The following is a 23,938-nucleotide window of genomic DNA, read 5'->3' on the forward strand; positions in this document are numbered from 1 at the left end:
AGGTAACGTTTGTGGACTTGATAGACATAGACAAGTTTTCAATTCATGAGCTTGATCTGATGTTGGGTATGTTAGGATACAATGGGACAATGCCAATGTACTACCAGTTCTTGCATCCTGAAATGAACTTAGACAATGGCCTTGAACACCTAAGTAGTGACAAAGATTGTTTGGAGTTAGCTACACATGTGGAAGAGCATAAGCTCATCCATGTTTATACCACTCATGGTATTAAAAATATAAAGGAATTGTTTACCTCACCAACTAAGTCTAAGTCCATCACTATTGAAGAGATTGATGAACCTGGACCATTTGCTCTTGTGCCTTTAAAGTTAAATGAAGATGTTGGGCAATCTAGTGGGCTGGGCTGGATGCTAGGCAATTTAGTGGGGCTGGACATGATGTTGGGCAATCTAGTGGGGCTGACAACAAGGACATAGATGTTGGTCATTTTAGTAGGTTCGTAATGACAATGAGGATATAAATATTGGTCATACTAGTGGGTTTGGAAATTATAAAGAGGATGTAGACGTTGGTGAGCAAAGTAGGTTTGGGAATGAGAAAGAGGATATAGAGGAGAATAGGGTTGACAATGAGGGCAGTGGTGGAAATGAGGATGATGATGATACTTAAATTGTGGATGAGGAGAATAACATGACAGACCCTGAAGTGGACATGAGTGATTATAGAATGAATGTTGATACAGATGTTGAAGATGGGGATGATTTAGAAACTGGCCAGCCACTAGATTTGGGTGAGGATGTAACAGACAATGACAAGTTTCTTAGTGGGTCGGAATCAGATGAGAATGAGACCAGCAATAGGAAACACATTTTGCACAGTATAAGAAAATAGAATGAAAACATGGCAAACTTTTATCTTGGCTAGGTATTTGGAAGAAAAGAAGAGGCTAAGAAGTTGATTAGAAAACATGCAGTTGAAACTAGAAGGTTAATTAAAATTAAACAAGATGATCACATAAGAGTAAGCACAGTTGTATTGGTTCTAAGCCAGACTTTGAGGTTGATGACTATGGGGTGCATGTTGTTAGCCAACAGAAATCTAAATACAAAAAAGATAAAGGCAAAGAGGCTGATAAGGAAAAAGGGAAAAGTAAAGGGGCTAGTGGGAACAGAAAGACAAAGGGAAAGGGGCTAGTGGGAACAAGACCCAAACTAAATGATGGTGGTAGGGGCAAAAGGACAAATTCACATGCTTATCAATGTCCATGGGTCTTGTTTCTTTCCAAAGTAAAAGATTCTCAAAGTTGGGTTGTTAGGACATTAAATACCAACCACACATGCATTCAATCAACGAATATATATGCTTGCACATCTACTTTTCTATCCGAATAGATGTTAGAACAGATTGAAGAAAACCCTAACATCCCTGTTAAAGCAGTTCAAGATCAATTTAGAAGGAAATATGGTGTTAATGTTCATAAGATGAAAGCATACAGGGCCAAGATGAAAGCAAAGAAAAAACTTGAAGGGGACTATAAGGAACAACATTCTTTGCTTAGGGATTATGCTGCTGAGTTGCTTGATAAAAATCCAGGTAACACTATTAAGATTGAGGTTGAAGTACCATCAGCTCATGAAGCAACAACCAGACAGTTCAAAAGGATATATGTTTGTTTGGCTGCTTTAAAATAGGGGTTTAAAGCATTAAACAAGGATTTTCTTGGTCTAGATGGTGCATTTATGAAAGGCACCTTTCCAGGTCAGATGCTTACTGTAGTGGGTCTTGATAGCAATAATGAAATCTATCCTGTCTGCTATGCAATTGTGGAGTCAGAAAGTTTTAGCTCATGGACTTGGTTCTTAGAGCTTATGGCAGAAGATCCGGAAATAGGAAGCAATTCAAGGTTTACTTTCATGAGTGACAGGCAAAAAGTAAGGAATTAAAGGTTCACTTGCTATTTTGTCATTATGTTATCTTTTAACCTTTGTTTATGTTGAACAGGGGCTTCTTCAAGCCATTCAAACTTTGTTTCCTTGTGCTGAGCGCAGATACTGTCTCAGGCACATCCATGAGAATATGAGCTTGCAGGATTTAGAGGTGTGATTTACAAATACATGTTATACAAATGTGCTACCTCAACAACCAAACCTGAGTTTCTTACTACAATGAATGAGTTAAAGGAATTCAATAAGGAAGCACACTTGTGGTTGTCAAAAATATCACCTCAATCCTTGTCTAGGTCACACTACTCTGGTTAGTATTTAAAGACTTTAGCATTAATTAGTATGCTGGTGATACTTATTAGACTGTCTGCTTATTATCTTGTATAATCCTTTTACAGGATTGTCAGTTTCTGATGTAATGATTAACAATATGTGTGAGGTATACAATGACAAGATTATGGAAGGCAGTGACAGACTCATCATATCTGCACTTGAGTATGTAAGGGAGTATTTAATGAGGAGGATTGTGACTGTGCTTGGGATTATTGATAAATGTGAAGGCCTGCTAACACCTAGGGCCACACAACTGTTTGAAGAAATCCATAAATAAGCAAATCATTACAGTATGCAGTGGAATGGAGGGGATCTATATGAGGTGAGTGGAAAACCTACTGATCCACATGTTGTGAATTTGGCAATGAGGACTTGTAGTTGCAGTGGCTGGGAAATTACAGGTATATATGTTGATTATATTTGGTTTGAATTAATTGTATCAAGTTGCCTTATTTATATGAAGACTTATATTTGGTACAGGTATGCCCTACAGACATGCTGTGGCTGCACTTTGGTTCATGGCTACTAATGGAGGAAGGGTGGGGGCATTAGAAAGTTGGGTTCACCCGGTGCACACAATGGATAGGTGGAAGTTGGTTTATTCCTTTAAAATTAATCCAATAAATGGGATGACTTTGTGGAAAAAAAGTGAGGCTCCTACAACAATTATAGCACCCAAGCATCACACCATGGCAGCCAGACCTAAGAAGGCAACAAAGAGGTCAGTTGTGGAAAATGATGATGTACCAGCAACTGGCAAATTGACAAGGAAGAACACCTTTGGAGCATGTAGCAGGTGTGGGAGCACTGACTATAATGTGAGAACTTGCACAGGCCTACTAAAAAAGAAAGGAAAAAGGCAGCTTAATGGGATCCTGCTTCATTAGATGTTGATTTGGTTATGCTGCTTTAGTAATGTATTTTGGTTGTGTACTTTGAACCCTCTAATGATTTTGTGTATTTTGAACTTTGTGGGAGCACTTGACTTTATTAGGTATTCTAACTGGTTATGGTTATGTATTCTGAACAACTTATGTTATGTGAATTATGAAGTTTATGTTGATTTGGTTATGTTTGAGGTTGTGTTAAACAGTTTGACTTGAATAAATTTGACTTTTGAGTTTGTGTATTGCAATTGTGAACTAGAGTATGACAAATGGTTGTGCAACAAAGTATGAGTGTCAGGTACAAACTTGTGCGTTTTTAGCACTTTCATTAAAATACAAACTGTACATCATGTTGCTTGGAGATACAAAAGAGATACAAAAGACGTGCACTTGCACCTACTGGTTAACCTTAAACCAACCCCAAAAGAAGATAACATCCAAAAGACAACTTAAACCAACCCCACATCCAAAAGACTACCTATCAACATCCAAACCCACAAAATTAGTTGTCTGCCCTTTGCACCAAAAGAAGATACAAAATAAACCCTATCCAACTAACAATCAGCAACTTCTTCAACTTCTTTGCGTTGGATTCACTTGCTTTCAGTTTGCCTTCAAGTCTTTCATTCCCAAGTTCAAGATTGTCCTTCACCCTAAGCAACCCAGGAATGATGTCAACACATCTTTGACACTCCCGATCGTACCAACCAACGAAACCACATCTTGAATTCTGGATTTTCACATGAAAACAAGATTTTAGACAAAGAATGTAAAAAACCCTAATTATCGTCAATTACCTAGTCAGGACACGCATAGAAACGTCAACCAGGATTCCTGTCCGTCCACGACGTGAAGATGATCGCCATTTTCCCACAATTGATGATGATAAAGATTATAAAGATGATAAGGAATGGACCAAACTTTTAAGATAAATAAATAAGATGATAAATGAAGATCGGGACTAATCTTTTAATGCTTTTTAATTTTTAAACTATATTTAGCAACTTTGTATTCGTATAGTTCCATGTAACATGTGCCTATTTTTGTTTTTAGAATTCAATATATATGTGGACTATGGTACTCTAACACGTTCTTATAAAAGCTTAAAATATGCATTTCATTTTTTAAATTTCTTTTGCAATGCCAACACATAATTGAAAATAAAACCGAAAATAACCAAACCGAAACCGAAATTAACCAAAAAACCGAAAAACCGAAAACCGAACGGTTTGCATATTCAATTAACCGATTACTTCGGTTTGGGTTTCGCCTAATAACCGAACCGAACTGTGCTCAACCCTAATTGGATGTTTTCGTTTTAGTAGACCTAGTTAATCGATCATGAACCAGACCTTCCTAAACATCTGGTGCAATCAATCAATCTTATATTTATTCTAGCGTGTTGAAGCTTCTGAATATTGGCAGGTCCAATATCGTTGTATTACGTTTAATTATTCTTGCTCATTGATTTTTGAATTTTCGGATTAACAGTGGTGGATTCAATTCATCGATCATTGTATTATGTTTTATTTTTTCAAGTTTCCTCTAATTGCTCAATCTAACTCTCCGTACTATAGACAGATTGTTGTTTCCTCATATCTTGTTGGTCATCGCTAATTGAATTGATATTTATTCTTCGTTCTCACCTTTTTGGTAATCACTAAATATTTTACTATTTGATTTTAATCTCCATTCATGATTTCGGTTGTTGATCATCAATTTCTAAAATATGGTTTTGGAGATTATGCATGTGAATGAATTGACATCCACTGTTGATAATCGTTAATCTATAATAAGATAATATGTTGCATCCTAGTGATAAATGGCCCCTATAGTTTCGATTTTATGTTGATATTTGGTTCATATTTCTAATTTGTGGTGCTTGAGTTATGAATAGAAGTGGCATGGATAGAAGATCGTAGAAGAAAAGAAAAGAGGGAAAGAGGAAACGCAAATATGCTATTGCTTTGGAGAGTAGATTTAATTGATTTTAATCAAAACTACGTAGTTTTGATGAGTTTCCCATCTAAGTTAGATGTGTAGCGACCCCATATTCACTGTTAATTAGAAAATTCAAAACTCAATGAGCAAGAATAATTAAACGTAATACAACGATATTGGACCTGTCAATATTCAAAAGCTTCAACACACTGGAATAAACAGAAGATTGATTGATTGCACCGGATGTTTAGGAAGGTCTGGTTCATGATCGATCGGAGGAAGCAAGAATAATAAGTGTGAGAAATTAATGGAGAGGAAAAAGGTAATTAAGATATTTAATGTTTTTTGTCATATTTAATCAAAACTACATAGTTTTGATGGGTTTCGCATGTAAGTTAGATATGTAACAGCTCCATATTCACTTTCTCCTATATAGCTTTTAGGCCCCGTATTATGGGGGTTGTTTACATTTGTCGTTTCTATAATTATGAATATAATTTTGCTTTCCATATTTTTTTCTATACTAAAGTTTTTGTTTTTTCACAATTAGGTACTCGTTTTATTGAATCTAGAGTCATAAGAAATCTTAAGATTTTGTGTTTATTTTTGTTCATCTTCTTCCTTGGTATTCAATTTATATGGAAAAGAAGGTGGTGGTTGGAAGCAGTGGAGTTGAGATAGAGGTGGCGGTGGTGGAGGGGCAGGTGATTGAACCAATATTCTTTCTATTTCATAATTCTCTCTTAGATTTAATAACTATTTCTATTGATAATTTACAATCCAACAAACTTTGACAATTCGATAATTTAACATTAATTTAAAATCATGTACAATTCTACTACCTTTCGTAATCAAAACTTTTTTTACTCGATCTCCTTTAACATTAATTTATATTGGCATTTAACGAATTTGATAAAGACTCCGTATATATTTGGTTTTATTTTTTTTTAAATTGAATACTTTACTAAAGAGACATTTGTACGTGATTAATAAGTATAGAACTGAAATACGCAATTAAGCAAAATCTCTAAATTTATAACTAAATAAAATACTGTATGTCGTAAATTAAATAAATATGGACTATTTTATTACAAACTAATCAAAGCATAAAATTCAATATAAAGACAAAAAAATAATCAAAATAAAAGAATAGTGCTACTCTCTCACTCTCACAGTTAACGTTTCAATATAACTTCATTGTTTCCAATACTCAGGTCTCTCTCTCTCTCTCTAGGGTTTCTTCATTGTTCATGTAACTCTGTCTTTATCTCTCTCTATTTCTTGAGAGGGTCTTATAACCATTTTTCTTTCATTTGAATAGAAAGAAGCCTAGTAATGTCATCTAGTCGCATCAATGACCAGTCAGGTACATCTCTCTCACCGTTTCTTCTTGAAATTAAGGGTTTTATAACAATTTTATAGTGCCCTGCTTGCGGTGCGCGCATATAATGTATATATGTGTGAACCCTCGGGTGGGCAAAAGTAAAATTGCACTAATTTTGACGTTATTTTACTAATTTTGTGAAAATAACGTTAAAAGTGATGGAAGGTTAATCAGGCATCATGTGGTGGCGTTGATAGCCGAAAGACAAGGGTACATGCACCAATCAGCCGGCGTCCCGATGATTGAGTGCTATGTGCCTTATGTAATATGTCCAAGGCTTGATGCAAAACTACTATCGAGCCAGGGGTCTCACCGGAAGCAGCCTCTCTATCCCCATGGGATAGAGGTAAGGCTGTCTACATCTTACCCTCCTCAGACCCTACCATAGCTTTGCTATTGGTGGGATATACTGAGTACGATGATGATGATGATGATGATATAACAATTTTATTTTCTGTTGAATCGAAAGAAAACTTTAACTAAACCTCGACAACTACTAGCTAGGTATCCTGTTTACCAGTGATTTGCTGTGATTTTGACCTTAAACTCAGATGTTTGTTTAATTTATGTATATTTATATTTACCGCAATGGGCTTCCAGACTTATTGGCTTATTGAGTTTGGAAAATGCTTTTCGGTAGGCTTATTGGTATTTTCAAAAACAAATAAGTTAAAATCACAAAAAAAAAATTATTTGAAATGGTGTTTTCCAAAAGTCCCAAGCGAATAAACCAATAAACATTTTTCAAACTCAATCTCTTAATTCACAAATGAAAACTAGAGCATGTTTACTTGCATTTATATTGAATATTTTTTAATATATATAATATATTAACCTAAGAAAAATATTTGTAAATTTCCTTGATATATGTATGTATTTTTGTTTGATAAATGAAAAGTCACTTTTATAAAAAATACATATAAAATGAAAAACAGTTTTTATAACTGCATTATAGTATATGTTGCTAATATATTTTTATACTTTTCTAATTGTTTTTAGCAACTAAGGTTAAAGTTAAAAAGTAAATATGTAATTTATTTTTAATTAGTTATTCTTTTAGTTCCACCAAGTATGTTTAAATGTTGTAACATCCGCATTTCTAAGAATAATAAATAACAGATAGTTTATTGTTATCTGTGTGTCGTTAGTTTAATTGTGTGCGTGTTTATGTTTGGATAAGGTGTTGGTTGGAATGGGAAGTGGGTGGTGGGGCCCTTAGACCCCTATATATATCCCACCTTCTTCTCCATTCCATTTCTTTACACAACACCCACACTCAAGAAACAAACACATACTTTCTCTCTAACACCCGAAACCAATCCCGAGCTAAAAGAAGAAAGAACCTCGTGTGTGAACGTCACCAAACACCAAGAATCACGTCCAGATCCTCGAGTTGTTTTGGATCTGAACCGAACCCGAGAACCAAAGGTGAGTTTTGGTTAAAAGGATAAGTTTTAAGTCGGTTTCAACATGCAAACTGATAGAATGATAGATCGGGCTGTAAAATGTAAAAAAAACACAAACTTGGTAAGTTATACCTTTTCGGGTGCGTGTTTAGCTAAAAAAGGTGACGTATGGACTATGAGAAACACGGGTATACAAAGTTAGTATCACCCGAAACCCATAAAAAGGACTAAGACGGGTTCTAAGGAAGGGTCTCAGGGTAAGATGGCTCTAAAATGACAAAACGAGGTAAATCGGGTCTTTTTCGCACGAAAAAGGGGTTTCGCGTCGCATGCCATGCGAAATCTAAGTATTTCGCATCACATGCCATGCGATGCGAAATACTTCCATGCGAAGCGAAATACTTCCATGCGAAGCGAAATACTTCCATGCGAAGCAAAATACTTCATGCGAAGCGAAATTCTTCCATGCGAAATTGTTTAAGTTGCTATTAAAACGTGACCCGATTCATTTTTCTGATGCATTTTTGTTAGAGGACTGTTAATGAAAATAAAATTTTTCCGAGCTGACTTGGCAGCTCAACCCCAGCCAGGGGCTCTGCCCCTTGGTGTAAGGCCCCGTTGCCGGTAGCCCTACTTTCGTGTTGGATTTACTCATAAACGCAGTTCTAAATATCAGAGTTAATTAAAACATTTACGCGGAATATAAAACTTTCATAAAACATTACATAATTCATAACTTGTCTCAAAACATCCTTTGTCTTTCAACACTAAAGCATTAAATTAAAACATCATAAGTCTTCAGACGCCAGACTCTTGTTCAATGCCACGTGTCTCCTCAAGCGAGCTGCCTCATCCTACTCACCTGCGTGCATACTAAAAGTCAGCTACGCTGAGTGAGTTCTAGTTAATCATACACTATACAATACACATAAACTTATATTCATTCTTTCATACTATCATACTTTCATTCTTTCATACTTTCATTCTTTCTTTTGTATTAACTTACCTTCATATCTTACGTTATAAAGAGCATTACGCCCTACATTCCTCGAGTATTATTAGGGCTCGGTACCCTCCTTCCTCGAGTATTATTAGGGCTCGGTACCCTCCTTCCTCGAGTATTATTAGGGCTCGATACCCTCTTTCCTCGAGTATTATTAGGGCTCTGTTTCCCTCTTTCCACGAGTATTATTAGGGCTCGGTTTCCCTCTTTCCTCGAATATTAGTAGGGTTCGGTTCCCTAGTTCTCGAATATTAGTAGGGTTCGATTCCCTATTCGTTACCATACAACCATACATCATACCTCGAGTATTATTAGGGCTCGGTACCCTTTTCGTAACCATACAACCATACATCATCATTTCCTTCCTTTATTATCTCTATCACGTTCATACACATAAGCATACATATCATACTTACCTTACACATAGCGTTACAACCTGACAGTACGTGCAATATCCGAAGATCGTTCACGTACCATCAAGCAATCATTCCTACATATCATATCATTCACATAAGGCATACACTTATCTCTTAGGATAAGCGTATTAACAAACATATCGAGTATGCACACAGCCCCGAAAACATAACACATAAATGGGGCTAGAACTCACCTGAACACGGTTACGTTCACCGTTAATCGTAATCCCTTTCTTCAGTTGTGCACGGCTGACTGTATAACAAGTATACGTATCAATTAACTATCACTTCTCATAATGTATTTCTATCTTTATATGACCCACAACGAACGGGGGTCCGGGGCAGCGCCCCTGGCAGCGGGGTCTAGGGGCGGCAGCCCCTAGCAGGGTCCAAGGGGCAGAGCCCCTGGCTGGGGTCGAGCTGCCAGGTCAGCTTGGAAAAATTTTATTTCCATTAACTGTCTTAACACATTTTTCATTAGGTTTTTAATTTATTTTCTAATCGAACTTGGCTTTAGGCGAAGTTAAACCTTAGGCGAACTTAGCTTTAGGCGAAGTTAAACCTTAGGCGAACTTAGCTTTAGGCGAAGTTGTCATCAGGCGAACTTGGCTTTAGGCGAAGTTAAGCCTCAGGCGAACTTAGCTCTAGGCGAAGTTGTCATCAGGCGAACTTAGCTTTAGGCGAAGTTGCCATCAGGCGAACTTAGCTTTAGGCGAAGTTGCCATCAGGCGAACTTAGCGTGCAGGCGAAGTTCTTCAGGCGAACTTGGCTTGCAGGCGAAGTTCATCGCTTTGAAGGCGAAGTTGCCCAGATGAAGGCGAAGTTGCCCAGATAACCGCAGTTTCGGTTTCTGTCCAACATTTCGAGCGATTTTAACACCCTTGTTACGGTTCAACATCACCCACTACGCTTCCCGACCATTTTCGGTCGTTTATACACTAAAAGCTCGGATCTTTAAACTTCAAAGATCAAGAATCATACCTTTTTGAGCTTGTTTGGGTCTTGTTTATTTACTTAATCACAACTAGTCTCTCTCTCTCTCACACTCTCGGATCTCGCCTCTCTCTTCCGGCCGCCGGCGGTTGAGGTGTGTGGTGTGTGTGTTTTGGAAGTGTTAGAGAGTATGGTAAAAATGAAGATATTTTGGGATTTTGGGGGTATTTATATCCCTGAAATCCCATTCTCATTTAACCCATCTCAATTAATCCAAGTCCAAGACCCGCTCCTTACCCGATATTAATTAATTACGCGAAATCACTAAACATAACTTCCTTTATTCATCGTTAAAATTTTAGGATGTTACACTTGGACCCTGCTAGGGGTTGCCGCCCCTAGACCCCGCTACCAGGGGCGCTGCCCCCGGACCCCCGTTAGCTGAGGGTTTCATTAACTTAGATGTAAGTAGTAATGGATAATTGACACGCGTAATGTGTTGTACGGTGATTTCTAGCCCCATTTCTCTTGAAATGTTTTCGGGGCTGTGTGCATTCTTGTAAGACGATCAACATATATACTTATATGATTAATGTGAAATGATTAATGTAAGAATGAAAGAAAGATGTTAGAACTTGCATGTGTTAGTTGTTTAACTTAACATAATTGTAAGAGTCTAGAAAGAGTATAATGTAAGAGTCAGGGTGGCAGACCCTTCTAATACCTGGGCAAGAATAGTAAGAGTCTAATGTAAGAGTCAGGGTGGCAGGCCCTTCTAATACCTGGGCAAGAATAGAGTGGCCGACTCTATGATATCGGTGCAAGAGGTCGGGCGACAGACCCTTATAATATCTGTGCAAGAGGTCGGGTGACAGATCCTTACAATATCTGTGCAAGAATATATGTATAATTGTATGTTTGTAAGAATGTGTAAGAATAATGTAAGAGTAGTACAAATAATATTTGTATGTAAATGAAAGAACGTGTAAGAATAATTATATGTACGTGAAAGAATAAAGTAAGGTATATGCAAGACGAAAGAACATAAGAACAGGACAGAGGTAAGAATGGTACCCACGGGTACAAATGTGTAAGAATAATCCTATAAACTGTTAAATTAGAACTCACTCAGCGTAGCTGACTTTTAGTATGCATTTAGGCAAATAGGTTGAGGCAGCTGGCTTGAAGTGGGATACATGGCATGGACTGGAGAGACTGGCATCTCGGGATAGAAGTGCTATGAATTATGATGTTATGTTAAGACAATTCAACTTTTATTAAGACAAGATTTGTTGTTTTTGTAAGATGATGGTAAATGTTTAAATTATTCCGTGAAAGTTTTAATTAACTCTGATTTTAGAAATGTGTTATGAGTAAATCCAACACCAAAGTAGGGTTTCCGGGAACGGGGCCTTACAAGTTGGTATCAGAGCATAAGTTCGAGAGAAATAAGCATCCTACATGCTTAGACTCGAACAGAGAATGAGACTTTAGAAAGAAAAGAAAGAAGATGTCAGTCCGAGAATGCCATGTGTCTCCCAAGCAAGCTTAGAAAGTGATCATCTTGTGTAAGTTGATCTTGTGTATAGTAAAGAATGAGTAAGAAAGCTAACTCAATTGCTTGATATAGAAATTTTGCTATGTGTTATAATGTGAGACGTATGAATGACTGACTGACTATCATAAGTAGAAACTAGCACAAGTGGACTCACAAAGGGAAGTGTATAGAACACAGAGAGTAACGTGATTAGCTAATCACAACTGGCCACTGTTATTACCTGTTAGCGTTACTATCCTTGTACTAAATAGTTCCTAAAGTGATGATGTTTGTGTTTTCCTATGGAATACGAATGGCTGGTACTAAGAAGACTGTTGGGCAAGGAGAAAGTTCGAGATGCCGTGGTAGACCACGTGCTACCCGAGTACCCTCCGAGGAACCGATTATCGAGTCTGATAAGAGAAGAAGCCTAACTGTGAGAAACGAAGGGTATCAGCTCGACCCTGCTATCCAAGCTGCCATTACCCAGGCAGTGGCTGTTGCAGTGCAGAATCAGCAACAGGAAAAGTCAACCGAGAGCCGTGTAGGAACCGCTGAGAAGTCGGGGGAAAGTAGTACAAATAAAATTGTAAATATTTTAAAAAGGTAGTAGAGTTTTACCAACAAACCTTTACCAACACATATCCCTTTCTTAATCAAAACTTTTTTACTCGATCTCCTTTAACATTAATCTATATTAGCATTTAACAAATTTGATAAAGACTCCGTATATATTTGGTTTTATTTTTTTATATTGAATACTTTGCTAAAGAGACATTTGTACGTGATTAAAAAGTATAGAACTGAAATACGCAATGAAGCAAAATCTCTAAAATTATAACGAATAAAATACTGTATGTCATAAATGAAATAAATATGGGCTATTTTATTACAAACTAATCAAAGCATAAAGTTCAATATAAAGACAAAAAATAATCAAAATGAAAGAATAGTTATATTCACCGCAACCACAACGGGCTTTGAGACTTATTGGCTTATTGAGTTTGGAAAATGTTTTTTGGTAGGCTTATTGGTATTTCCAAAAAGCCAATAAGTTAAAATCATAAAAATCTTTTTTATTTGAAAGGGTGTTTTCCAAAAACCCAACCGAATAAGCCAATAAATATTTTTCAAACTCAATCTCTTAATTCACAAATGGAAACTAGAGCTGGTTTACTTTTATTTATATTGAATATTTTTTAATATATATAATATACAAACCTAAGAAAAATATTTGTAAACTTCCTTGATATATGTACGTATTTTTGTATGATAAAAGGAAAGTCACTTTTATAAGTAAATGCATATAAAATGAAAAACAGTTTTTATTATAACTGTATGAGTTGGATCTTTTTGATAAACACTTTATTCATACACCAGGAAAATCAATAGTGTTTTATTAAAAGTTTTGTTATATATAAAAACACAGTTTGAAAACAAACAATTTTCTTAATTCTATTTATTTACTTTTTTTTCTCTTCGTTCATTGTTTTACATAGATATAACAGTCCAATAGTATTTGTCTAACTGCTTTAAGAAACTAAGGCTGGAAGTTTTCTTTTCTAAATGCTTTAAAAACACGATGATGCTTCGTTCCATTCATTTACAAGCCTATTTTCTTAGCAACCGAACATATATGAAGAAATTTGTTTGTTCATCTATGTTTTGTTACATTACCTTTGACAAACAAACATGAAAAACTCATTTTCTTAACCAATGTTTGGTTTAAGTTAAATGAGGGAACGCGCACGTGCTCCGTTCTAGTCTGTTTAAAGGCCTAGAGCCAACCCATATGCAGCTTTTAAATTGTGTTTCAATTTATCAAAGAAATATGTGTTTTCTAGTTTTATCAAATAAAAATACATGTAACGTTCTCTTTTTTATTTTATGAATAATATAAGAATATAAGTTTGTAAACAAACGGAACGAAGCATCATCGATCTTGTTGTTAAAGCATTTAGAAAAAAGCTTTAACCTTAGTTTCTTAAAGTACTTAGAAAACATTTCATAAAAACATTTTATCTATATAAAACACTTTTTGTAAGAATGAGTGAAGAGGGAAAAAAACAAGTAAATAAATATAACTTGGAAAATCATATGTTAATTTTCAAATTGTGTTTATGAAAAAAGCTGTCTTAAATATAAGTTTTACATTTTATTTTATTGTATTATTCACTTTTGACCTTAAGTTCTTTTAAGTATTTAGAAAAATGATAAGTATTAAGCTATTTACCTTTTAGAAATACGCAAATAAAATGCAATCCAAAATATCCAAAGAGCATATTGTTTAAAGATAAAATTATTCTCACCCGATAATAATAGAAGTGGGAAAATGTATGTAAAAAATTGTCTAGGAGTGGGAAAAATATTCTTTAGATATTTTAGAGTGTCCATTTTAGTTTATTTAACGTTGTTAATATATTTTTATACTTTTCTCATTATTTTTAGCAACTAAGGTTAAAGCTAAAAAGTAAATATATAATTTACTTTTAAATAGTTTTTCTTTTAGTTCCTCCATGTTCGTTTAACTGTTTGTGTTTGATCATTTGTTGGTTTTAAAAGTAAACAAACGGACATGAAATGCTTCGTTTGTGCTCGTTGGGTTCGATACACTTGAAAGCCTAAGAAAATGTATATCTCCTTGAAATAATTTATTAATTGAAAAATAATATATTTTTCTTTGATAAAAGGAAAAGCATTTATAAAGGAAGTGAATATAAACGTTGTTGCTATTAGATGCTATTATATAGACTCCAATATTTCAAAATATTTTAATTTTAATAAAAAGAAGCTACTTTTTAGGCTAAGTTTAGATAATAAATAAGGTTATGTTGTTGTCTCAATGTAAATTGTTTAAGTGTTTATGATTATTATAGTATTCATAATATATTACTCAAGTTATATTTATACTTTAAATTAAGACAAAAATAAGTACATTATAATTAATTAAAAAGAAATTGTTTAGTTGAAAAGTGTTGTAATAAGTTGGTGCTAAAGGTAGAGGAGGTGACGGAAAAGTTCAATGAAAACAAACAGTCAAATGTCTTATTTCTACAATAATAAAATAATAATAGATTTAAATATTTAAAAAGGACATCTTTCTTCACACATGCTCCTTTTACCATTAAATATTAAGTATTACAAATAAAATTGGTACAACTCTGCTACCTTTTTACCATTAAATATTAAGTATTACAAAATTAAATTGTAAAAATTTTAAAATGGTAGTAGAGTTTTACCAACAAACTTTTATGTAAGATCCCAGCAGAGCCCAGTTGGACCCGCAAGACTCACCTTGAAGAGGGACGTCTGCGCAAAGACCAACTTGTTCCGAAGGACCCACCATGCTCAGAGAGATGAAGACCTTACGCGCAGTACGCCAGCTGTTCCCGCAGGAAAAGCCTCCCAATGGTAAAGTACCCCGCCTGTTCCCGCAGCTGCGGATACAAGCCATCAGGGAAGGCTACCCGCACTAATAGTAAGGCTACACACACAAGGCACTAACTCAATAATTCAGTAATGTCACCTGAAGAAGGAATGAGCAAGGCGGGAATACTCCCGCCCAAATGAGCCAGTCCGTACGCTTCTGGAAGATCTTTTGTACTATACCTGCCAATGTATGGACAAAATAGACAAGATCTGACCAAAGCAGCCCATGAACCAATCACAGGGTGACAGCTCACCGACAACAGTACGAGGAGGAGCACGCTCTAGTACAAAATGTCACTATCAGCCGCTGCCTACCCACCAACCCTCATCGTGGCACGTACATAGCCTGTAGTTGGTGGAAAAGGAATAGTACACAGCCGGCCATGTCACTATCAGCCGCTGCCTACCCACCAACCAGCATGGCACGTACGTAGCCCACAGTTGGTGGAAAAGGAATATTATACAGCTGGCTGTACCTGCTTGGAAACCTACATTCGGCTATAAATACTCCAACACCTTGGAACGGTATGGATATCACATCTTATCACATATCATCTGATATTATCTTATCTAGCTATTTCTCTTAATATACATTTATATTCAGAGCAATCTAGTCTGATTCTCACGCCGGAGGGTGGTCACAAGGAGGTACCCCCCCCCCCCCTTCTCAGTGACGAGCTCACGGTGTCTGTTTTGCAGGTCATCAGAAGAATAACCATCTTTGCCGGACCTAACCCTCGTGGGAAACATCTACTTAACCCTAAGATTATCCGTAATCTGCCGGGGTAGCCTAGTGTTTCTTCGGACATCTTTCTTCACACATGCTCCTTTTACCATTAAATATTAAGTATTACAAATAAAATTGGTACAACTCTACTACCTTTTTACCATTAAATATTAAGTATTACAAAATTAAATTTTAAAAATTTTAAAATGGTAGTAGAGTTTTACCAACAAACTTTTATGTAAGATCCCGCATCACTTTTATAAGGAAATGCATATAAAATGAAAAACAGTTTTTATAACTGCATGAGTTGGATCTTTTTGATAAATACTTTTATTCATACATCAGGAAAATCAACAGTGTTTTATTAAAAGTTTTGCTATATATAAAAACACAGTTTGAAAACGAACGATTTTCTTAGTTCTATTTATTTGCTTTTTTTCTCTTCGTTCATTGTTTTACATAGATATAAAAGTCCAATAGTATTAATCTAACTGCTTTAAGAAACTAAGGTTGGAAGTTTTCTTTTCTAAATGCTTTACAAACACGATGATGCTTCGTTCCATTCATTTACAAGCCTATTTTCTTAGCAAACGAACATATATGAAGAAATTTGTTTGTTCATCTATGTTTTGTTGCATTAACTTTAACAAACAAACATGAAAAACTCATTTTCTTAACCAGTGTTTGGTTTAAGTTAAATGAACGAACGCGCACGTGCTCCGTTCGTGTCTGTTTAAAGGCCTAGAGCCAACCCATATGCAGCTAATTGTTTTTCAAACATGGTTTAATTAATGTTTTCTTTCGAGTCAACAGAACATAAACTTGTTATAAAACCGTTAATTTCAAGAAGAAACGGTTTAAGATAGGAATTGCAATTTCCTGTGCCCTTACTTTATCGGTTTCGTTGGGATGAACAATTAGTATGCAGATCTAATATGATCAATTGGTTAGTTGCCTACCACAAGAAGCCGTGAATGTTGAAATACTTCTCGAGTAACTAAAGGTATCTGCCTCTCATACTGAAAAGCCAATTATTGTCTCGCCCTTTTGAGTGACGATGGCAGCAATGATGGCTTTCTCTTTATTACTCGAAATACAGGACAGTGTAAGATCAAACACAAACCTCATTTAGTATCGTATGAACGGAATAAGTCCACGCATTGATGGAATCAAAAAGCGTAGTGTCTGGATTCAAAAAGCGTAGTGTTTGGATTTATATATGCGAGAAAACCAAATATAAGTTAAAATCAAGATAAAAAAATTATATATTATAAAATCATTTTTTCTAGGTAAAATAAAAAGATAACCAAACACATTTTCTCTCATTTTTTCTTTTTCTTTTTCTTTTTATTTTTTTTTTTCTTAATTGCGAAGATATTCAGTTCGCCGGAGCATGTAAAGAAACATTTATTTTTAGTAAATATATTTTTTTAAGATCACCCTTTTATAAATATTTTCTTCACTAACACCACTTAAAAAAAAGTTCTTTAAACGGTGGGGCTGTAAAATATAAAAAAGTTAAGATTTGATTACTTCTTTTTTAAAAGCCAATTATACTAGAAAACAAAAAAAAAGTACATGTAAGGGCAATCAGCCAAAAACAAAGGATAAAAGATGACAACAAAAACAAACTCTTTTACTTTTTTATTTAACCTATAAGAGGGGTGGGGGTGGTCCGTTATAGCGTAGCCATCACGCGTGATGGTCACGGGAACACCGTCGCCGGTCCTCCCATCATGCGTGATGGGGGGCCGGCCGTGATGGCCATCACGCACCTTCGATTCCGACCGTTGGCTCCAATGTGACCGTTGAGAGGAGATAAAAAAAAAAACTTAATTAACCTATATAAATCCAACTCAAATCCAACTCAAATCCTCTACGACAAACAACATTCTAACATCACACAAATGGAGGGTTCAAAGAAAACCCAATCCGACCAAAGGTTCGACAAAATCTTGGCGAGCTGGCGAAATTCCGATTACAAGATGAACCCGACACAACCCAACCATTCCAACAACAACCTTTTCAACCACAACCGTTCCAAAACCAACCATTTCAATCTCAAACATTTAATTCACCGTTTTCATCGACACCGTATCAAAACCAACCGTTTATTTCCACCTTTTTGTAGCCAAATATTTCAAAATAATCATTTTGAAACGTTTCTATCTCAACCGTTATAAACGTCCGTCGATCCTTTAGAGGATAACAATGTTATACATCAATTTGCATGTGCTTTTCGTGATGAAGAGAGAGCACCCCCGATTTAATTTCATACACCATCTTTAATTAACTTATAAGGCTCTTATTTAATTTCATACACAATCTTGAACATTACGATAGACATGTTATTAAAAATTAGATCATTCCTAGACAACATCATCCAACATGTCATATGATTAAGAAATTAGTTGTTACTTTTTTTTATTGGTATAAAAAATAAAATTAAAAACATATAAATCCGAGTTTAAGAAAATGACAGTTTTGTAGCCTGCTTTAAACAAAAATAGGAATAATGGCACCAAAAGGAAGTTAAACTTCCTATTAAAGGAAATTGGAGATGATAATTAAACTGTTTTAAGACTTTAAGACATGAAAGTTACCAAAACATCCAGATATTACTATTTTTTGGTAAAAATGATAGCTTATTTTCTTGGTGTGCAGTGTGTATAAATAAATAAACTGTTTATCTAAGAGATCCAACTCTTCACGAAGCTATAGAAACTGTTTCTTATTTTATCAAAGAAATATGCGTTCTTTTAAAAGTGCCTTTTCTTTATAGCAAGAAAATCACATTTTTCTTAGATTTGTAATTATATTATAAAAAGTATTCCATATAATTGCGAGTAAACCCGCTCTGGTATTCATTTGTAAATTACGTCTAGAAGCTCCTCACAATTTCAACATAGATGCGGTATATATAAAAAATTAAACATAAATTAAAACATGGTTTAATTAATGTTTTCTTTTGATTCCACTTGTTATAAAACCCTTAATTTCTAGAAGAAACGGTGAGGGAGAGATGTACCGTGAAGTTGTATCCAAAAATAAAAAGGAAAACAGCCCCCATCTTCCTCACCATTTGCCTGGCAGAAAGTCAACTTACACCAGCCATTATTTACAAAACGACTCAAGCCCAAGTTCTTCCCCCCTAATTTAAAGAAACAATTATAGAGAGAGAATAATGAATGGAGAGGGAATCATGAAGTTATATAGAAATGATGTAACTATGTGTGTAAGAAAGGCGGTTGCACCGTTCCTTCATTTTTGATTGCTGATTACTAATTCAGTTATTTGTTTTATATTGAATTTTATACTTTGATTAGCTTATAATGAGAAATAACATTTAGTATTTCATTCGGTTATTATTTTAATGACTTGCTTTATTGCTTATTTTAGTTCTCTTTTTTTTCTAGTTACGTACAAGTGCCTCTTTACATAAAGTTGTAAAAAGAAAAAAAAAATCAAACCAAATACCACGTCTTTATACTTTGCATCGCCTCTTTAGTCAATGAGCTTTACACAACTATATTGGAGGGGAAGTGGAGATTTGTAATATTACAAGTTCGTATATGATTCATACCAGGTTTCACCAAAGTGGGCCTTCGGACGACGTGTTTCCTTAGTAGTGCCAGACGGTTGAGGAGGTCGACGGGCCCAAACTCATTCACCCGAGAGACCCGTGATTGTTTAAAAAATAGCATATATTTAATATATAATATTGTTTTAAAAATTAAGTCTATGAAATGACCCACTTGTGTAACGGGGGATTTTTAAGGTCATGGAATAATTCTCTTTGATGAAATCTATTTTTATAGAAAAAATTTTAATTTATGTTTTTATGAACTATTTTAGTAAATTATCATTATTATTAATAATATTTTTATTATTATTATTATTATTATTAGGATCTTCTCACACCACTTGGGATTCTCACACACCATTTTTTCTTCTATACGGCTCGTATAGGGCTATACGGTCGTATAGCACCCGAATCATGTCAGTTTGTGTCAGAGCTTGTCGAACATTGTTTGTAGTGCCTCGTATAGCCCTATATGGGCCGTATAGGGCTATACGGCTCGTATAGACAATTTTTTGGACACAATTTTAAGTATTAATACGTTAATATGGCCGTATAGACCTATACGCGCGTATAGAACATTTTTTGGACACAATTTTAAATATTAATACGTTAATATCTTACATTTTAATGTATTAATTACATAACATACTTGGCTAAATATGATATTTTTGAATAGAATAAATTGTCTATTAACATTTACATAACATACTCGGCTAAATAATTTGTAATTGTACCCCGAGAACGTTCGTTTAAGATATATTATGTTACATTTTATAATAGTATATACACAATAATCAGTCAATGATTAAGCAAACAAGAAAACATTTGGCCAAAACATATTGATAAACATCTGGTTCACATATATAAAAATAAAAGTGCACCCCAAACATTTGGCAAAAGTTTTCTATACGGTCGTATAGCCTATACGACCGTATATGTTTTATGGTGTGTCAACTAGTAATACGAGCCATTTAACACCTATACGGCTCGTATAGGTCTATACGGTCGTATATGTTGAAAAAGTTGTTTTTTTCGTCCCTTGTCAGTCATGCGTAGCCTATACGAGCGATATAAACATACGGGGGTGGTGTATGAGGATCACATTCCTATTATTATTATTATCATCATCATCATCATCATCATCATCATTTAAAAAGCTAATTTTTATCTTTTACTTATATAGCTTTTATGAGGCTTGAACCCCAGCCTTTGGTAGGTAATACCAACACCTTATTATTATTGTTATTGTTGTTGTTGTTATTATTATTGCTGTTATTATTATTATTATTTGATATTGTCTGTATTTGGCTTTGGAAATGCAACTAAATTGGTAAAATTATCATATTATTTATCACATAATTAAAACATACTTTGAGACTCTTTTCTAGTTTTTTTTATTCTCGTCTCGAGCCCCAAAACTCTCTAAAAAAATTCTCAGAGAGAGACGGTCCTGTAAATATGTAATACTCGGAACAGAAGATTGTGGGAAAGCCTAGATAAGGATATGATTCGGCCTTTTTCAAACAGACCCATGAAGCCTGGCATCTTGTATGAACAAGGGTCGTTCTATTAGCACACCCCCTTGTCTATTTAGACACCCCTTAATATGCCCATATTGCCTAATATGGAGCATATTACCGTACCTACACTTAGGGGTGTTCACGGTTTTAGGTTAAACCGTGAACTAAACCGTTATTAACGGTTTTTGATTTTCGTAAACCAAAACCAAACCATTGAACTCTTAAACCGAACCAAACCAAACCATTAGTAACGGTTTGGTTTCACGGTTTGGGATTATATGGGTTTTATACAAAATGTTCAGAATAATTTTATGATATTTAATTGTAGAGCTCCCGATAATTTATAGAATATTACACAAACCAAACTGATTCTTGGGTCTCTCTTTTAAAATATTGAAAGACCACTTGAAGGGCTTTGAATTTTGAATTTAGGCTTAACCCACTTTGTTTTATATATTGTATATTCAATCAGAATTTATATTTGGTAAAGTATAGCATATGCATTAATAATTTTTATTTAATTATGTCTATTAATATAGTTGTATACACATATATAATATATAAAACATTGATAAATATATATAATTAAATCATACGGTCCAGTCCGGTTTAAATGGTTTGTACCCATACAAACCGCAAACCAAACCGTTTGCTATGGTTTGAAAATCTTCAAACCGACCGTGAGACCAAACCGATGACCGGTTTGGGCGGTTTCACGGTTTCAAACCGAACCATGAACACCCTACCTACACTGAATCATATGCAAAATGGATGGGTCCCACAAGTCAAATCTCCAACAATATGCTCCACATTGATCAATATGGAGCATATCAGGCTTTCTATGTTTCCCGTTTGGAGACAAAAGCATATTCCTTCCTACCTACTCATAATCACATGCATACCGTAAGTCAAATATTCCACAAAATGCTCCATATTGGCCAATATGCAGCATATCAGGCTTTCCCCATTTCCCATTTGAGGAAAAAAACTCATCGTCACATGCATAATACAAGTGTGTATTTCCTGTTACCTACTCATAGTCACATGCATGATACAAGTCAAGTCTGTCTTTTCTGTCAATATGTTCCATATTGGCCACTATGGAGCATATTTGGTTTTTATATAACACCATCTATCACCTGCGAGAAACATTCACTCTCATTTCAAAACTTTTTTTTTCACATGCAATAACACTCATTGTCAAAATTGTCACAATGTTGCGGTGGAACGCCATGTCACACCCCAACCTAAGGCGAAAATGCCGGGGCGTGATCCGATTGCTCACAGCTCGAAGATACTATCATAATATAAATGTGACAATATCTATTTAATTATTTTATTTCAAATGTGCACATAATATTGAAATACAACAATACAATTCAAATAAATATATACAATCATTTAAATTCAAGTTTGTCTTCAATATAACCCTAAGATCTTTCTAAGTGTCCATACTTTAACTTCAAGCAACCTGCATATGCGTAGAAAATGGAGATTTGTCAACAAACATGTTGAGTGAGTTTATTACCAATTTTTTTGATACCAAAAATAATGTTAATATAATAAATAACCAAAACGTAATAAATGCGGTTATGAAATCAAATCATAAGCAAATAAGTTGTCGACTAAACCATTGCCAAGTGAATCGGGCGCTGGTAAATCAACTATGAGCAAATAAATAGAGTAAGACCGTTGCTAAGCGAATCGGGCGGTGGTCAATGAGAACCCTCTCCAAGGGGTATGTCAAGCGACTGCATACAAAGACAAATGAGCACATAACAAGTAGATTTGATTAATCACACACAATTACACGTTTGCTATTTTTTGATATATATGTATAGATATGTATATATAGTATGATATACGCATATGTACCCAAAACATTTTATAGAAAATTGAGTAAAATAGGGAATGATAAAACTCACCTTAGATGGAAGGCAAGTGATTAATAAATACGATAAACGAGTTAACGAATAAGCAAATCGTCCGCTACGCGTCAAACGAGATTAATGATCAGAACCTGAAACATTGTGGCATGAAACTATAAATAAAAAATAACTTAATGCCATTGGAATCAATCCAAACGGATGAGTAGAACTCTAGTTATGTTGAATTAACGTTTAAGCGAGCTGGTACTGACCAGAATCCGAACAGCGAGTCGGAAGTTGGGTTTTGGTCAGTAGCCGTAAAATCACGTTACGAGAATAAAAGTCTTCTGGACCGAACGTTGAATCCGACCAGAAGTATGGAAAAACGTAAAGTCAAACTTGTTGACTGTTTTGCCCTTTAACGGGTTTTAAACAATTTGACCAGTCAACACCCTTAAACCACCGAAATCGATTGAAGGTTATTGACTAGGGAATACATATGAACGATTTTATAGTTTACAACTTACTTGGAAATGAAAGGATTGATGAGAAACGGAGTCAAAGGTCCTTTAGCAAGCAAAGTCAACGAACAAGTATTGTATCTTCAACGAATATGCAAAAACCGAAGGGTTTGAGGATGACCAGAGGTAGGTGACGGCTGGAGGAGGTGTATTAGGGTTAGATTAAAGTTTACAGGAGGGAATTATGATATGTTTATATCGGGATAGGAAAAACGAACCAATTATGGACATGTCACTCGTTTAAGCAAGTAAATATGGTTTTAAGGAAAGAATCACCGAAAGATTCATAAAGATCTGATCTTGGACAAGGGAAAACGAATTAGGAGTTGTATTTTAGTTATATTATGATTACTTGGTCCTTAATTCTCCCGATTATGCTTAAAATACAAGATTTTATACCAAAAACGAACTAGGAACCTAAAATAACAAAACCATCTGATCTGATGGTCCATGGCGCCACGCGGCCAACCCATGGTTGTGCCATCGCACAGCACCCCTGCTTCAAGGGGTGGAGATTTGACTTGTTACATGTTTAGTCCCTAA

The 23,938-nt window shown here is 35.0% G+C and overlaps 1 protein-coding gene across 1 annotated transcript; it reads left to right on the forward strand.

Moving 5' to 3' along the window:
* The first annotated feature begins 2,532 nt into the window (after nucleotides 1–2,532).
* Nucleotides 2,533–3,127, forward strand: LOC143578795 (uncharacterized). Its single transcript, XM_077062271.1, has 2 exons — nucleotides 2,533–2,641; nucleotides 2,721–3,127. The coding sequence occupies exons 1-2, from the start codon at nucleotides 2,533–2,535 to the stop codon at nucleotides 3,125–3,127; spliced, it is 516 nt and encodes a 171-aa protein (XP_076918386.1).
* The last annotated feature ends 20,811 nt before the right edge of the window (nucleotides 3,128–23,938 follow it).

The sequence above is a fragment of the Bidens hawaiensis genome, unplaced genomic scaffold, assembly GCF_021521415.1.
Source record: "Bidens hawaiensis isolate Kalapana, Puna unplaced genomic scaffold, B.hawaiensis_p1.1 tig00029337_1, whole genome shotgun sequence".
Taxonomy (NCBI): domain Eukaryota; kingdom Viridiplantae; phylum Streptophyta; class Magnoliopsida; order Asterales; family Asteraceae; genus Bidens; species Bidens hawaiensis.

Excerpts from the sequence above, each read along its gene's own strand:
- LOC143578795 (XM_077062271.1), top strand. The coding sequence starts at position 2,533 with ATGCAGTGGAATGGAGGGGATCTATATGAGGTGAGTGGAAAACCTACT. Across the intron at positions 2,642-2,720 it reads CAGTGGCTGGGAAATTACAG|GTATGCCCTACAGACATGCT; the intron begins GTATATATGTTG and ends TATTTGGTACAG.